The sequence below is a fragment of the Apteryx mantelli genome, chromosome 13 (assembly GCF_036417845.1).
Source record: "Apteryx mantelli isolate bAptMan1 chromosome 13, bAptMan1.hap1, whole genome shotgun sequence".
NCBI classification, from domain to species: Eukaryota; Metazoa; Chordata; class Aves; order Apterygiformes; family Apterygidae; genus Apteryx; species Apteryx mantelli.
In genome coordinates this window covers 21,675,104-21,693,642 of record NC_089990.1, presented here as the reverse complement: position 1 = coordinate 21,693,642, position 18,539 = coordinate 21,675,104, and the positions used below count along the sequence as shown (strand labels likewise).

The window sequence follows — 18,539 nt, the reverse complement described above, 5'->3', positions numbered from 1 at the left end:
AGAAGGGGGAAACAATGCTGGAAAAGGTATTAGTGACAGTGGGATTCTATATATATACAGAACCTAATGCCTTCTACATTAAAGCATGAAAAAACATATAGAGGTAATAAGTGGGCGCATAACTGCACTTGCCTACCCTAGTAGGCAGCAAATGCTGTAACAGAGCAAGAGGAAATACAGCAGCATGAGGCATGGCCCTCAGTGCTGGCATTGCAGTTGATCATAGAAATCCTAAAACAAGTGGGACAGTTAAAGTATGAATTATTAATGTTCAGCAGCTTGAGAATGTCACTTTTGTTTTGTGGCATGACTAAACCTGTCCATTTCTAAGAAGTAAGATAAACAGGGGAGAAGGGAAGCTTTTCTTTCCCTGCGCTCATGATATTGCTAGTTGTCATGAACATGAAGTGTTCCTTTCCCATTGCTTCCAGAAGACTCCCTTTTCTCAGTAAGCAGCAAAATCACCGGGAAATCCTGCGAGTACAATGGCACCACCTACCACCATGGCGAAATGTTTGTGGCAGAAGGGCTTTTCCAGAGCAGGCAAGCAAACCAGTGTGCCCAGTGCAGCTGCTCCGTAAGTAACATCGTTTGACAGAGCCGTGCTCTCTCTATGCTTCATTTCTCCTTTCTAGAGGACAGGACACTGAAATGCGAGGAATACATAGCGCACAGCAGAGGCTGGGGATTGGGAATTAATGCTGAAGCTCACAGGAGTGCTCAGAGCCAGTCTGCAGCACCTGGTAAATGCCAGGCCGCCTCTTACTAAAACACAGTGTACAAAGCTCACCCTGTCAAGCATCTGCTGTAAGTGAGCTTACATTGCGCAGGCAGCAGGTAAAATATTGCTGCTCGGCATATAGAGAGTATTTCACTTCAACCTGCCTGGAAAATATAGCCCTAAGTCATTGACTGAAACTAGATTCGTTTGGGCTAAGCTGATAGGTAGAGCACCCCACAGGCTGGCACTGGAGAGCCCTGTAACCTGCCAGCAGGCCACAAATCCATCCCCGAGGCATCGCCACTCAGATGCAGCACATCCCAGCGGGCACCCAGTGACACTCCCGAGCTCCGGTCGGAACAAAACACCCTCTCAAACCAGCCAGCTCTCAGTACGAGGTACTGACAACTCTGGACCTCCTCTGATCAAATCATCATATTCTGCATTAACTAGAGACTTAACAGGCCAAGTAGTGAAGGGACTTTGTGACTGAAGGTTTCAGTCACTGATAAGTCTTCCCTCCAGGTCAATGGTAAGACACACCAGAGGGACAGCAGGGGGGTTAGCTGACACCGGGTCATTTTAGTCCCAACGATGTCAGGCATATTTTGAGCCTAAATTCATTGAGGTTCTTCCCCCCACCTCCCTTTTTTCAATCTCTCCCTTTTCCTGTGTGTTTTTTTAAAAAAGGGACTTTCCTCTGTGTGACAATAAATTTAAGAAATGCTATTCAGACTTTTCATTGGTCTGACATTTTGCTTTTGGATACTAGAGTGACATTTGTGTAAACATCAGTATATATATCCACAGAAAATGCATATACAGTATCATATGAATCAATGCCTCTCCTTCTAAATGCTCCTTGTGTTTCACTGGCAGGAAGGGAATGTATACTGTGGGTTGAAGACGTGTCCCAAATTAACTTGCTCTTTCCCAGTTTCTGTTCCGGAGTCCTGCTGTCCGGTTTGCAGAGGTAAGTCCCAGTACATCTGTAGAAGGACACGGGTTTGAATTCACCTCTTCCCCTGTCAGACCCCTCTCAGACTGGTGCACTGTCACTCAGGTCGGCAGGTTTCCCATTGACTCACAATGCAATGCATGTGGGGAATTAAACCTTGCATTCCAGCAGGGTAACATTGCTCGCTTTGTTTTCCTAAACTGAAACAAGGAGGGAATGCACTGATGACAAAGTTGCATCCCCATAAGAAGGTAAATCAAGGATTCAAATAATGCATTGAAATAGCTGCCATTGTTCTGTGTAGAACAGCTCTGAAATAAAAATAAGCCTCTATCTGACCAATTACCAGACCAGCCCTAGTTGTACAAGACACAAGAATTTCAATTCATAGGATAAAGCCAATTGCTCCACTTTAAATTGGGTGTTAACCTATATTCAGGTAATTTTGGTATTTTGCTAGTAATTGCATCTTAAATCTTGTGCACACAGGGAACTTGATTCTAGAGAAGTGTACCGCCGGCCTTCCCAGCCTTTCTAAATGTCTAAGCCTAAATGTCTGTCTAAAAGCCTATCTAAATGTCTGAGAATTTCTAAATGTATTTTATCTCACCATTGACACTGTGGCTTTTGAATCACCATCTCTAGGGTATCTAAGCACCTATGGACAGTTCTCAAAGATGCAGACAGGCACCTAATGGTGCTTATGGTTTTCAGATGTGCCACTCTACTGAGATGAGTGACGCCAGGCTGCTTTGAAAATCTCTCCTGCTTGCATCTCTGTGCACCTATGTCCTGAACTCAGTACTATTGCATGGTAAAAATAAGGAGTATTATATTGTCAATTTTATAATTTTGTATATGGTGCTAGAGTTTAGAAGCACAGACTAGCACAGTCTCACAGTCCCTGTCCTAAGGAGCTTACTAACTACACAGACTGGAGCAGAAACCCTGAGAGGTGAAGGGCCAGAGCCAGAAAGAGGGTACTTCAGGGTGTATCAGTGCTTAGCAAAGCGTGGTGCACGGTGTCATGGTGTGGTGCAGGGTGTCATGTCAGCGTGGTGCAGAGGCAGTAGAGCAGGCTTCGAAGGAGCACATTGCTGAACAGAAACTGTGTAGTCATGTCAGTGCAGCAAGCTTTCTGCCGAGACGCAGTGCTAATTCACTGAAGCGCGGCACCATGCAGGACCTCAACTAATCTTTGTGCAGGGCAATGCTGTGTGCTGCATAAATACCTCAGCTCCGTCAGAGCAAGGATGAGCATTTCTACGCAGTACTCTGCTGTCTGGAGAAGACCGAGACTGTGCCTCATCCTCTGCTGCTTAGCCATGTTACTCCCCAATATCTTCTTTACAAATTTTGAAACATTTCTGCAGGCAAACTGCTTTTAAAGCTCTCTGATCTCAAGCAGGCAAAGTGATATTCCTGGCTTCCCAGGATGAAATCTAGTGATATATTGGTTTAAATGTAATACATTGACAGTTCAATTAAAGTAATCATCTGGTTCCTGGTATATGTCCCCTGACTGCTATTTTTGGTTCCTTGGGATGGTTGGGATAATTTTCTTTTCATGGTGATACAGGTTTGAAACCAACCTGTTACAGTTATAAAAATCAAACTGACTTTCAAAGTACAAAGTATAAGACCTTAGCTATGCTGTAAACTAGCCTTATGCTGGAGAAATCGGTCACTGAAACCAAAGAGGCAGTCATTAAGGAAAACAAGCTCATTAGAAGTAGTATTTTCATATAAGAGGTGAGATTAAATTGGATTATGCAGTAGAAGAGACCCAGTGTCTCCATTTATGCAGGGTTTTTTTTCTTAAAATGTATTCCACTGTTTATAATTCTTATACAAAAACCTTAAAAATTATCTTTTCTCTCCTAACTAACCCTGTCCTTTTCAATGTGGCACAAGCTGTTTTATTTTCCCCCCGTGATCCCTATGAAATGCAAACCTAAACAAAATGTCTGCATCAAGACACCGGCACAGCTCATGGGGAGGAAACTGAGAGTCAATTCCTGTTCCCTGCATGGCCAAAAAATACTAACATAATATATTCAAACTTGCTGACTATCCCATTCATTCCTCTCCTACTGACTAGAGAAGGCTCCAAGCCCTATAGTTCAGATGTTAGTTTACATCAGGATCCAGCTTCCATTAAGTCAAGGGGAAAGCTCTCATAAACTGCATAGGTAGAGGGCAAGATGACAATATGTAGCATGCAATAAAGTAGTGGATCCATGATGGATCCGACTGAGTTAAATGTGACTGAGTTAACTCCAGGACTGGAAGCATGCCTGTGTCAGCACCATGTCTCACCCAAGCCAGTACCACCCACTCCTAAATACTGCAGCTACCCTGCTTCCAGGCCCCAGGCTTGAGTCCGTGCATGGCAGTGATCTGTGCCAGTCACGCAAACCACCAGGCCCATGATGTGGTGCTGCACTGCATTCCAGTGGCAACGCTCGGCATGTCTGGAGCTCGGCTTTAAGCCACTAGTTTTTATCTGTGCCTATATCTGAACTCCAAGGCTGGGGAAAATTCCAAAGTCAGCTCCACACTAAATGATTTCTCCTATTCTCATATAAATTTTCCAAGAATCAAATATCAGTTCAAGTTCCATAGCTCATCTTATCAAGGAATATCTCTTGATACGTCTTTAAAACCTACTTAAACCATACTCTCTCCAGCCGGAACTGATTTATCCCTGCTATATTTTCTGCGGTGGCTCATGCTCAGTTATGTTTGTATTTATGAAGCTGTCTTTACCCAGAAAACAGCTAGACACTACTCCTGAACAGAAACTGAGGGGTTCTTCTTCTTTCCAACTTTCCTTTTGGCGAATCACATGTTTGGTTGTAAGGAACCAGAGCCTGGCTCCGCAAGTCCCTCACATGGATTCTCCAAAGCATTCATTCCTTCTGCATCACAAGCACAAATTGCAGGTGCCCTGGAAAATCCCATTCTCTTTTACAACACAAGTCAGAATGTCCTTACTTTGTTGTGAATATACTTAGTGTACTGAGTCTTATTCTGGAGTATTTTATTTGCCTGTTTCAAAACAGCAGGGCTGAACAGTTCATACTCCATACATGCAAATACAGGATCCTATGAGCTTAGATGGGATCCAGCCTTAGCGGGCCAATTTCTCATATATCCTGACATAACTCACTGCATGTGCCTGAAACAGCTTCTGCTTTTTGTTTAGTGAGTCATGCACTCAGCACGGCCATCATTTCTATTTATCAAATAGTCTGTCTTCAACAAAGGTGTGACTTTCCTAAACAGATGACAGAGCCTCCCTGGTTCATAATCATACCTGGGAGATGAAGTCTGAATTATCCACTTCTATTAAATGAAGAACAAATAAGAAGGAAAAAAAATATATAAATATGGGGTCAGAACATTTGCAGCACAAAATGTGGCTTACTTTTTTCTTTATATATATATAATGTAACGTTAGTTATTAATGGCTACACCTCAGAGCCAGCTACAAGAATGCAACTCTGGATTCAGTTCACAATCAAGTTACATGTCAACGGAGCAACAACTGTGCCTGTGCTAGACAGAAGGTGACCCAGTTTAGCCTTTCCTTGTGAGCTTAGCTAAGTCATGGCTCCTTGCCTTTGCCCGAGAACACAGAGGCAAATGGTTGCTGGAAATCATCTTGCCCAAAGCATCTTGTTAAGCCACATAAATCTGATGGTAAACCTTGGTCCTGAGTTTGCAAGATATCTGGAAAGGGATCTTCCTTTAGGTCCGTACAGAATCCAGCACAATGAAGCCACTTCTACACACAAATGCAACCTGCACCTTAAATTTAGCTGTAAAGCTAGGTGAGACTTCTCCCCTACGTATTTCCCAAGACATTACACAATTATTCCCCTAACTGATACTGTTCTGCTTCACATACAGGAGAGGGAGAATTATCATGGGAGCACTCCGACGGAGATATCTTCCGGCAGCCAGCCAACAGGGAAGCTGTAAGTGTGACCCACAATTTAAAGATACATTTTCCTGTTGTGCTGTGCATTACCAGTACTTTGGGGAAAAAAGAGAAAAGGATGTTGCCAGGTCTGACAAGCTGCAAGAATATCTACTGCTTCATCCTGGGTTCTGTGAATCTAGCCCAAAACAGATTTCTTCCACTTCTGCAAACTGCTTAATAAACTCAACCTGAATTCATGAATAATTCTGAATGACAAATGCCGATCAGCTCCTGGGGGCTCTGGATTTGGTCTCTGCTGTATATGCCTCTTGAGAATAAAATTCCACAGTGTTTTGTTTGCTATACAAAAAAGCATTGCTTTTAAATAATAATGACAAACACTTATTTCCCAGTTGGCATATCCACATGTATATACTTACTTCAGGGGCTTCACTATCTCCAGTGTTAAGAGTAACCATTAACAATTTATTCCATAAGAGAGGATTTTTATAACTGCATTCAGAGAGAATATGAGGAGCTTTTAAGCATTTAGGGGCACCACCTAAACACGTGAACCAACAGGTCTTTGGATTACCGAGAAGAACTGTGCCTTTCAATGTAGCTGCTGTAATACACACTCTCCCTTCATGCCCATGGGTATTTTGGAAAATAATTCTCTGAAAACAACCATAGTGGTTTTGCTCTAAAAAACAGGCTGCACAGACTACTTTCTCCTGCAAATAAACTTTCCAGTCTGCAAGCTCAGACAGTTTCTAGTAAGGCTCTGCTTAGTCTGCGCAAGGTTGGCTAAACCTGGCCCTAAATGAGAGTGCAAAGCTGCTGCAGGTGAACAAGAAGCTGGACAGTCATTCTCAACCTGTGCTCTGCCACCAGATCCCCTGTACAAAGCAGTTTTGGTAAGGGAAAATAGACAACCTTATAATTCTTCTCACCTAATCCTACACAGGGGTAAAGCAGAGGTCTAACTCTGAACTCTCTTTCAGTAAATGGAGGGAAACAGGCACTTCTGGGTTGTGATTCATCTCTCCCTGAGGTAGAGATCCACAACAGGTTGGACAGATCATGTTCTAAAAGTGCCTTTCTCTCCACTGACTTGATTAGGGACTTTTGATAACCAACTTAGATATAGACATCTGCACTGACATATACAGTGATGAGTTCCAACTATATATGTGCAGATGACTTCGTTACTGTATTAACTATCTGCAAAACCTGTGTGGCCTTTATTTAGTAAGGTGCCATCCATTATATTTAAAGGTTGTTTGATGATAGTGGCAACACACTTGTCTGAATTCAGCTTCTAGAACAGCCTCTTTCCTCATGCTCACTGGAACGAGACATTAACTTTCCTGCCCTCTTTCTGTCTCCAAACAGAGACACTCCTACCATCGCTCCCACTACGACCCGTTGCCCAGCTCCGCTAGGCAGGCAGGCAATGTTCCTCGCTTTCCCAACAGCAGGAGCAACCGTGGAGTCCTCCCAGATCCCCAGCAAGCATCAGGAACAATAGTACAAATCGTCATCAACAACAAGCATAAGCATGGACGAGGTAAAGAGAAACACTTTTTACACTATTACTCGGGGTCAGGTATCTGTCACCTATAGCTCTAAAAGACTTCCCCATATATATAGCAGAGTCTTGCAAATTCACACTGGTACCAAGAGACCCAGTGCAAATCAGAAAGGTGAAAAACAACAAATTATTAAAGATGTGAAAGCAGCTCTTGACTGAGCCTGCACATACGACAGTTGGTGCCTTGCACTCTGCCTGGGCATCACACTATCATGCTGCTCTCTGAATTACTTTGCAGGACTGTGCTGCGTAATTCTAACAACTCCTGCTGCTGTGACCAGGGAAGTGAGAGCTTTACGCCATTAAAGACAGCTGGCACCGCCAGGCCTTTAGATTTGCTAACTGGTTCACACAGTGACTTGCCCAGTAGGAAATAGTCTGTTTGTGCTTGTTTTCTTTACGTTGTCTCCTATTTTGTAGCTTAAGTACCTGTAAACAGCATGTGTTTAAACTGCCCCACAAATATGAGATCATAAAGCTTTGCCATGGTATCAGGAAGTTCGCTGCCTCCAAGGCACAGTGAATTATTCTCAAGGCAGAAAAACCATGACTGCCCCAACCTTAAGCAAGTTGTCTGAGACACTGGGGTGCAGGGGGTGCCTTGCTCCTCCGTGACTAATGCTAGGAGGAGAGTAGGCAATTAGCCTAGGCTGGATGTCTGAGATGTAGAAAGGCAAAGATACTGAAGGTAATGAATCTCACTGTAAGACTCATCGGTGCCTTCTAATATAATACAGGACGTATTAGGTTATGGGGACAGCAAGACTTTAAGCCCATACGTCAAACCTTGGCTAGGCCATATTCTTGCTGCATTACAGGAAGGAAGAAAACGGAGGGAAAATATCAGTTCTCCAGTTAGTGGGGACAGCAGGTTTTGTATAATAAAAAGGGTAGGGTGCTCAATTTGTGGTCACTTCTGTGGGTGTACTTAAGTGGACAGAGGTTTGCAGGAACAGGACTAAGAAGCCATAAAAGAAATAGGTGTAAAAGAGCAAATGTAAAGAACAGCTATCCACAAATACCAGTCAGTATGCACTCAGAAATAACCCACAAAGAGTTAAAAGCCCTTGTATTATGGCCAGCTAATCTTTTAAGGTATTAACTAACAGAAGGAATGTTGGCCATAGGATCTTTATTATCCACCTGAACAACCATGAAAAAACATTCAGATCGTGCCAGTGTTTTATGCTGAATCTAGGAGCAGGAATCTCCATGCAGTGCAATATCTTTGACATGTAATTCACACATGAAGACATCATCAAAGCAATTTCTAACTGATTTGTCTCAGCAAACAAAAAGCATACAGACAAATAGCATATTTCTGGATGTCGTATAGTAACAGCCACAACTTCAGACAGTCACTGCCTGGAGAGTGTCTGAGAGGTCCCATGACGGAAGCCAGAATGCTGACCATGTCTTTTCTTTTGTTCCTGTGCAATTAACAAGTATTTTATTAATTAATGCACATGCCCCTTGAGACACATTTCAACAAGCTAAAAAATAAACAACAGTTCTCCTGACATGCAAATACTGTGCAGTTGCCCGGATAGAAATTTATAATTCTGAACATAAAGAGCACTGAAAACAGGGCATCTGGGAACTAGAATATGTGCCGTATTTTGACTTCTACTGGAGGCTTCATCTGCTACCTCAGAGTACTTTGTTAATTGTTCTTTGTTTAACATATCCTTAAAACAGCAAGAATATATATCTACACAACCAATATCAAGTGTTATTCCTTCCTCTGTCAGGGAGAAATCATAGAGCATATATGTCCATAAAGGATCTGGAAAACTCTAATTGGGGAAAAATCTATATAAGCATAAATATAACCAATAATACATTATTTAAGCATGTAATAAACCTGCTGAGCAGCTAAGTACTTATCAGTTCTATCTCATTTATACTTGTTTTCTCTCATGTTCTGAGCATACAGATAACATTTAATTTGCTTTTATGTGAGAAACAAAACTGTTTTCCACCTTTAAAATAAAAGCAGGACTTAGGAAAGAGTTAAAAAGTAGCGAATTATAAACCAAATGATGGCATAACCCCATGAAAGACAATACATTACAAAGAACACCCACCATAAATCTCAGTAACTCAGTAAAGTATAAGCCAGTTGGTCACATCTGTTACCAGTTAGATGTAAATTTCAGATTACAGATAAAAATTAAATTGCTTTTGAAAGTTACAGGCAAAATAGGAACATATTTTACAAATAAAAGCATTAATAAAAATGATGGCATATTAGAAGAATTGAAAATATTTACAACATACCCCAGCTTCACTTTAGTTGCTTTTAGAAATCAGGCAGTGCCCTTTCTTTCACCTTGTTAGGATTAGTTTGCATTTTTCTTTGTGTTTATAAAATATTTAAAAAGAAAGAAGTAAGGTTTATAGGGCAAATGCAGACATGGTGTAAAGTGATATAATTCCCATTAGCTGCAGGGTGACCCAAACTGGCTTCTACCAGGTATGGATTTTTTCCACTCTCATTTTGCCAGCTGTATTTCTCTCTCTCTCTCTCAGGGGCACTGATGAATGAATATTTTGAGATGCTTAGATGCTGTTGGAATGAAATTTCATTCCCATATGCATCTTTTCATGTTAATGTTTTCTTATGATTCCAAAAACCAAACATCTCTACATACCTATAGACATATATGTCTCCACCAAAAAAAAAAAAAATATATCAAACATCAGTTTCAAAATTCTGTTGCTTTGCTCTGTGTGTTGTGTGGCAGGCAGTCCCATGTGAAAGCAATAAAAGTCCCAGGTGGCACTAATCCATCCTGCTGATAGCATGGCTCTCCCTGCAAAGGCAGTGTTCAGCTAATTGTGAGAAAAGTTGTGCAGATGGCTCAGAAGCAAATGTCATGATGCTGTCGGGTGCAGATTTAATTCTAGAAGCCAGAGCCAGTTTAGCAGCTGTGTCCTATATGTGGACTGAGATCAGGAAGGGGAAGGAGTGAGTTTTATAAGCCAGGTAATGATGCACAACTGAAACACATGCACTGGAGAGGAGCTAGTCAAAAACTAGAATCAGCCACCTTCACTGTTCTGCTGAAATTAGTCAGGGACATTGGTGTCGGCAGAGTTGGAATCAAGGCAAAGCTGCTCAGAAAAGAGCGATCAAAGGCTTAGACTCGTTGTCTTTTAAGGGGCAAAACTCCCACTAAAGTTATCAAGCAGAGAAATGGGCCAGAGACACTAATGAATTACGTACAGAGATACTGCTTTAAACAAATGTGCATGAATCAAACCAATATTCATGGGGGAGTAGCCAGTGAGCATACCTTTTCCAGTTGTATTTTTTCTTCCTTTTATTTCGTAGTGTGTGTTTCAAATGGCAAAACATACTCACATGGTGAATCTTGGCATCCTAATCTCCGGGCCTTTGGAATTGTAGAGTGTGTGTTGTGCACCTGCAACGTCACCAAACAAGAATGTAAGAAAATTCATTGTCCAGAACAATATCCCTGCAAATACCCTCAGAAAGTAGAAGGAAAATGCTGTAAAGTCTGTCCAGGTAAAACAAAAAGTTGATCGCAGACCACCTTCTTGCTGTGCATGCTAAGGGGCTTGGCTCAGGCCTTCTGGTCACAAGCAGGTCTGATGAAAATAGCAATAGCTGTGCCTGTTGCTCTTACCTGTGTGCAGGGATAGCAGTGTGGGACAGACCGAGCTGTCTGGCCAGCCCTCCCGTTCACTGCTCTTCTGCAGACAGGAGGCTTGCTGGGGCGTTCTGATCGCTCACTGGCTTTCCCTCCAGTGTTAGCATGACTTCTTGACACTCATTTCCACAGAGAATATTACAGAAACATGCACAGAAAGTTCATTACCCTCAGAAGACTCTCCTATACTTCCCCAACTGCAATGCTCTCAGAACATTCAGATCATTTTCTAGCTTGCAAAATTTGCATGGAGATACTATCATTCCTGCTTTTCAAAACATACTGCAAGGATTCAAAAGTGCTGATTACAGAATGATTTGTCCCAATTACATAACTTAATCCTTAAGATAAATACTAACTTAACACAAATTTAGTATTACATTTCTGTGCTGCACTAATCATTAAACTTCTGTATCATTACTTAGTAAAATTAATGCCTACAACTAGTGAAAAATCTGCTAATCTACTGGGTGGTCTGCCAAATGACCAGCCACGTTGCATGTGATATAAAGGGCAAAGGAGTGTCCTATTCCCCTTTTGGGCCGTTACACTTCTTTTCTAATTTGTATGGCCCATTCCTGTTTGGTGATGCATTGGGCAGAAACGCTCTGAGGAAATGAGTTGTTCAGCCATATCTGGTAATGAAAGCACCCCTCACTTTGCTTCCTGGGGAAAAGCGTGGTGCAGTGGCAGCAGGTAGGTAGGAGGTGAGTAGCTGGATCCTTCTGGATACTTGTGAATCAGAGATCCACAGCTTTTATTGGGCTCATTTGAAGATAAGAACAGTCAGCAAAATCTAGCTGACAGGCTTGAATGGAAAATGTAATAGTAAAAAGAAAGTTACTATCTTTTTCTTTGAGATCCCATGTGCCAATTTTTAGGAAAGTTGACCCTTTCTCTGCAGTCTGTCTTGTATGTGTTAAGATGTACCTACTACTAGGTTTTTCCACAAGCAGGAGAACTCACAAAAGCTGAGTTTCTCTCTAAGTTGCATCTTGTCTCTCTTACATTCCTGCCCAACTTCCAATTATCACCAAAATATTTACAATTTCCAATTCTATTCCCTATGATTACACCAGGTGGGCCAGAGATAAGGTGCACCGTGGCTAGTCCAGGCTTGCCCAGACCTACTGGCTGGCCAAGTTCTTGTGCGCCAACTGGCCAGCTGGCTGCTGCCAAGCAAAATGCAGAATACATCAGTTCTCCCTGCCCTTTTCCTCAGCAAAACACTAATTCAGGTCTCTTCACTCTGTCCAAGTGCTGGTTTTCATTTAGTTGTTTAATTACCTCTGAGTCTTCTAGCATTATTTCAGATCTGCTTGAAAAGTGGACAACAGGTTCAAAAATTATGAGGATACTGACAGACCAATAGCATGGCTATATACAGCTCATTTCCTTATGAAACTGGCTTATAAATCCGTATACTATCTTGCCACCATGCACACGCATTCAGATCCAAGCAGAACAGAATACTACTGAATGTCCAGGGCTTAGCTGGAGATGGATTTGAATGACTATACATATGAAAAATCTACTTTTAAACTAAACCTGCTTGCCTGTCTGTGCCTAGTAAGTTCTGGAGGACATGGTTAAAGCTGTAATACGTGTTTTGGGCTTTTTTTTTAAACAGAAGAAGTGCCAAGTCAAAGCTTTGACAATAAAGATTACTTCTGTGGCAAAGAGACATTGCCTGTCTATGAATCCGTTTTCACAGAGGAAGGAGAAACCATCAGAAAAATTGCAGTAGAGACTGAAAAGCCACCTCAAATAGAAATACATGTGTGGACAATTAGAAAAGGTGAGTTAGGCAAGTTCTTTCTTTAAACAGCATATCATCTTCCATTAAAATCCCAAGCCAACCCTAGCATCCTGACTGCTGTCCTTCTGACTATCTAAGACATCGCCATGACAGCCCCTTCCAACATACTCAAGTTTTGCTATACAAAAAGTCTTAATAAAACCCCAAATTCTAGTTCTGAAAATTCCTAGCCTTCATTGTGAGCAAAAACGCAAAGCCAAATAGATTGTCAGGAAAACCCTGTATAATTTATTTGTGAGAAATAGATAGCCAGGGTTTAACCAACTGCTTGAAGCTTCTTCTTTAGGATGGATGAACAAGCTTTCCACTGAAATCAGCCTTAGTGATGTGTTACTACACCCATGATGATCTAGAATATCGTCAAGAAGCGTTTTATGGATGGAAGTAGTAACTTTTTAGCAGTTAGAAAAAATTAGAAAACCTTTCAGAAGCCCAAGCACTTCTGCAAGTCCTGAACAGTTAGTATAATAAAAATTATTTTCTCCAGCCACCTACAAATCCTATCTACTTTAAGCAGAAAGCATGTAATTCTCTTAGGAAAAACTCATATGGTGCAACACTTTTCCATGTAAGTGATGCATTTCCAGAATTCTTTTTAAAGCACAAAGCCAAAGCCAAACCCAAACTGTGACCAGCAGAGTACTCACAGAGGGTCTGGTGGTTAATAATTGCCCTGTGTGTTCAAGAAATGATGATTTGACAGTGATGTTGTCTGCTGGCTCCTGACAGGCAAAATGATATCTGACAGCAAATTCATACTACTTTTCTTCAGGACGCTGGGATTTTGGCTTCTGTTGTAATCTTGTATTTACTCGTACTAAGGAAAGGTTCAGCTATGTTAGAAAAGAATCAGCTAATTCTCACCCCCCTCAGAAACTCTCTGCAATCATAAACTCACAGAAGAAAAACATGGAGGTAGCAAACAGAGTCAAAGTGAATAGGCTGAAAATCCAAGTTATTGGTAAGGATGATTTCACAGCGTGGCTCAACACGGTAGTAACTCTACGCTAAGGCAGAACGACAAGCCAGGCCCACAGCACTCCGTACGCTCCCTCTAACATGTACTTCTCGTTTCTTTGCTGAAGGGATTCTGCGTCACTTCTACATTGAGAAAGTATCCAAGAGCGAATTCGAAGAACTTCCCTACTTCAAGCAGATAACAAGGACAACCCCTAGTAAGTAAAATTCTGACTGCTTCAGGTTTCTTTTCTCCATATAATTGTAGCCTTGAAAAACACTCCATTTTACTCTACATTCGCAAACAGATATGCTAATTTTCCTCCAATACATGGCTTCAATATTTTATAAATATAAATCAAAATGATTAAAATGCAGCAATTAAAAATATAGATACATATAACAATGGTGCATGTCCATGCTGTGTTAGCCTCCTGTCATTTTGAGAACATACAGGATAGACTGTTTTCTGCTCATACTGCCATGAGTCTGAAGTACTATGACTGATGTCAGTGGATCTGTAGCACAGCAGCACAATTTGGCTTTATGTAAGCAACATCTCAAGCGACCATAATTTTTCTGAAAGTTATTCAGACAGGAAAAAATTCAGCATGATTAAAGGAGTTCTCCTATATATATGTTATATTTGAAAGAAGCTATTCCTATGTTTCTAATAATATCTTCATTATTAAAACCTGTTTTTTAAAAGGAGATGTAATTCATTTATCACTCTTGACTCAGTTCTTTTTTGCATTTCATCCAGCTTGGGATATGACAGTTGATTTGACAGTTTAATTAAGGTAGAGCCATTTTTAGCTCCCAGTTCTTTTGCACTACAAGTTGCCATTTTTTATGAGGTTCCAGTTAGGCAGGGAGGTATTTTTCACAGGAATAATCTATTCTTGATAATACAGGCTTAATGAGGAGTAGACACCTTCTCATGTAAAGAGTTTACTGATTTTTTCCTTTCAGTTTTCCCTAAGCCAGTCACTGTCACCTGTACTATAGTATTCTAGTCACCAGAACAGCAAGCATGTCTATTAACATTACCAAAAATGTAAAGTAATGGTAATATCTAACAAACACAGTTTGTATTATACACAGGTAGGCAGAGTTCACATTGCATGAAACACTTAGATTTGTTGCTTCCTGACTTTTAAATACTTCAGTTTACCACCAAATATAAATTCTCACATCACTCAGTCATAAACCAGAGTATCTCACTTCAGAAATGGTTGAAATAAATAGGGTCAATTTATAGCACTACTGAATTAAAGAAAGGCATAATATTCTGCTCCTTGATTATTTTTTTAACAAAGTTATTTTGCATGGACTCTATTGCATGATTGTAAGATGCTTCAAATATTTTCCATGGGAGGATTAGACATTCTCTCTTTGACCATTGTGAATCAGTTTGTCCAGAGAGTGCTTGTAAATGACTCCAAAGTTCTCTATGCCCTTTCTAAGTCGGTATCTTTCTCCTTTGTATTTTTGTTTTCAGGCCAGTGGAAAATATTTAGCGAGGGAGAAGCTCAGATCAGCCAAATGTGTGAAAGCAGAGTGTGCAGGACTGAGCTCGAGGATTTGGTAAAGGTTTTGTACCTTGAAAAGTCTGAAAAGGGTCACTGTTAAGGGAGACAGCACTGGAGGGAGAAACACAAGAAAACTTATGAAAACTTGGATCTGCAGCTGGACTGCAGGCTTATTTTGCTTAAATCAACAGTTGCCCTAAAAACCAAAACTATAATGCAGTAATTATTCACATCATGCACAGCAAATTTGCTGCTTTATGTGTAGTGGTCTGTGTCAACCATTTAAATATCTCCTCAAAAAGACTAGGAGGCTCTGTATTACTGGTGGGGGAAGGAGAAAGAGAGACTGTAGTTTCTTAGAGTTGCATTTCTTTACAAGTTAAAAAGAGAAAACAGAACTTTTTATTACTATTATTTGGCAAGTTATTCAAACTAATGAAAAGAAGGACACCTAATAAATACGCAGGAGCTACAGAGAGTATTATTTCCTGTGCTGAGTTTATTCCATTTCTGGTGTTGAAATGACTCATAGATTTTTTAGAAGGGGAGGAAAAACACAAATGATACAATACTTGTGTTGGAGACATAAAAAACAGATTTAAGCTAACAAACTCGTAAGCAGCCTGCCTTTGGGATGATGTCTTGCAGTTGAACAAACTGAGTCCATAAACTGAACAGCAGGTGTTAGTGGCAATCACCATATTTTTGTAGCAATTTGAGAAAACGTTCACTTTTAAGTGGTTTTCACTCAGTTTCCACCACCCACTTCTCTAAATAAAATGTAACGCATTAGCTCCCTATCACAGCCCTAATAACTTCATTCTTGCGGGCCCTATTAACACATGGTCTTGGCTGATATACTGCCTTACCAAGTGATGTGGCAGAAGGTGGTGAAGTACTTCCAGCACTGTCAAAACTCCTAGAGGGTTAAACTTTCTGATTAGTAACTCCTTAGAATTGTGACCTTCCTTAATTGATTCATTCGAATTTGTAACAAAACTAAACTGCTGCATTTTTCTGATGGTGGCCTCTCAATTCTCAAACAAACTTTAAGGACAAACCTCTCCCATGACAAATACCAAGCAGTTGTAGCAGGCCTTTAGAACAGAGTGCAAGTTGCTGTATTTCTGTAAAAGAAATCTGAGATACGCAGTTCAAAGGTTAAATCGAGTATAGCACGCCTATGGTGTGCTTAAGAAAGGTGGCTCCCATCTCCAGAAAAAGAAGTATAAGGTCATCACTTTGAAAAATGCTTTCTCTGACGAGACACCAAAATCATGCCACCCTGGCTTGTGGCAGCACTCTTGAATTTGTTCCCAAGATGAAGGTGCCTCTTGCCTGCTTTTGCCCCCGTTTTCTACTCCACAAGTAGACAGGGATACAGCTGTTCAAACATGCATTAGGAAACACAGCTCTATGAAATGGTCTCAACCAGGGCTTGGTCCTCACAGGGAGTGAAATCATCAGTGACAGTGAGGATTCTGAGGTCTGTCATTCTGCAGAGAGGCCCCAGAGCCAGGCCTCCTGCCTGTGCTGCCTGCAGGATTGGAGGAAGCGTGTTGGAGGGATATCCACGAAGAGCAGAAGGCATGTAAGGAGGGCAGACATGAACATGATGAAAAAGCCGAAGGGAATTTGGAAAATATATAGAAGGCGATCCAGGACTTTCTAATTCTCAAGTCCTTTGTGATTCTGCCTATATATAACCACCAAGTTGTCTCTAGGCCAGGATAGAGAGCAGATAATATTAAGGAACACTTCCCTCACTGCAATGTGATCAGCATGCTCCACTGCACACCAGGAAAACATGCTAAAAAGGGAGCTCCTCCAGCATCCAGGTGGATTTGCAAGAACAAAATAATCTCACTTGATATCAGTAAGACCTTATAGAAGCAAGACCAAGAACTGGTATCATGCTGTACATAGGAAGTCCTAACTAGCATCTGGCCATTAGAAGTCCTATATCACTTTTCATAAAAAGGAGAGCTAAGTGAATTGTCCCAGCCAAATTTCCAATGGGAACATAGCCTTCTGCCTTCATAAATTCTGTCCTGGTGTTTAAAAGGGGTACGGTGTGTCCTAAGTTCTATCACGCTGCTGTGTGCTGCTCAGCAGGGGTGTGTTTCACACTAGAAGTTACTGCAATGTAACTGGAGGAGAAGCAGTTTACCCAGAACCTTGGCATCTTTTGGGTTGAAATGTGCTGTAGAAGTGCTAGATTCTACTATAAATCTTCTAGTAACTCATGACTGAAACTTATCATTCTTCTGGTGAAGACACTGTAAAAGGCATTCTGAGGAGCTGTAGACAGAAACCCAGTCAGAAGACACAGTTGTCTGGCCCACCTCGTGGACAGTCTGTTTGTAGCAGAAGTTGGTGAACAAAGACTAAGTGGAAAGTGTACAGTGTTTGTAACTTTTTTAAGAAGAAGAAGAAGGCTGCCTGTTTTTTGTATTTGTGACAGGACAGGTGGAGTCTGGATTGTGTATTTATTTGTATAATAAACACTCTTTGAGAAAAGCAAAAAAAAATCATAAGCATCATTTAGTAAATGCAGTGTTGCATTTTTACAGTCTCTGGTTACTTACAGCAATAAAATACACAGTGTCATGGTTTTTCATTCTCTTCATGGGATGTACATCTGTTATGGTACTTATTTATGTACTTGTTGTATCACTTTGACCTGATTTTATAAATTAATAAACTCTAAAGTTGTTAATAAAACAAGACATTTCGTGTATGGTGTTGTTGGTCCCATATATATTGTTTCAGTTCTCCTATTTGCATTTCTGCTGCTGTCACCTCTCAGAGAAAGCCTAAATCGGCAACTCTGGCTCCCAGGCCTGACAAGCTGGGTGGGGTACGTACATGGGAGTCTTAGTGAACTCAGTGGAGCTGTATGGTCCTCCACACGCAGGATTTAGCTACAATTAGTTAACTATTGTTATATGCTGCTGCATTTAATCCATAGGGGTGGTAATTTTGCTCCTATTTAAATCAACAGAAAAGATAATAAAACAGGAGCAGTTTCAGACCAAGATATTAAAAGCTTGCCATTTGAAGGAACTCAGCATCCACAGGACCAAGACTGAGTCCTGGCTGTTCAGTACATGTGAAAATCAGACATTTAAAGTTTGTAATGGGACAGCTGTGTCACCAGCACTTCAGCAGTTTATTCTTTTGAAGACTAAATGTTTCAAAAGGATCAGTTAAGAGTTACTATTTCCCTTCACATTGAGAAGAAGAGATTTAAGAATCACTACTGATTGCATAGTTTTTCTGTGTAGAACTGATTTCTTGAAAAAAGATGTCTGTTAATTACCCTAATAACTGATGAAGGAATCTCTCACACT

At 41.0% G+C, this 18,539-nt stretch overlaps 1 protein-coding gene across 4 annotated transcripts in view; it reads left to right on the top strand.

Moving 5' to 3' along the window:
- Positions 1-17,905, top strand: part of CHRDL1 (chordin like 1) — a 46,340-nt gene extending 28,435 nt beyond the window's left edge. The window contains exons 5-12 of one of the 4 annotated variants that reach the window (XM_067304320.1): positions 435-577; positions 1,601-1,694; positions 5,595-5,662; positions 7,003-7,177; positions 10,539-10,733; positions 12,509-12,676; positions 13,783-13,872; positions 15,156-17,905. In XM_067304320.1, the coding sequence (XP_067160421.1) occupies positions 435-577; positions 1,601-1,694; positions 5,595-5,662; positions 7,003-7,177; positions 10,539-10,733; positions 12,509-12,676; positions 13,783-13,872; positions 15,156-15,286 (1,064 nt within the window). In that variant the 3' untranslated portion in view covers positions 15,287-17,905. Of the gene's footprint in view, positions 1-431; positions 578-1,600; positions 1,695-5,594; positions 5,663-7,002; positions 7,178-10,538; positions 10,734-12,508; positions 12,677-13,782; positions 13,873-15,155 lie in introns of all 4 variants that reach the window. The other 3 variants (XM_067304319.1, XM_067304322.1, XM_067304321.1) reach the window with 3 other exon arrangements.
- The last annotated feature ends 634 nt before the right edge of the window (positions 17,906-18,539 follow it).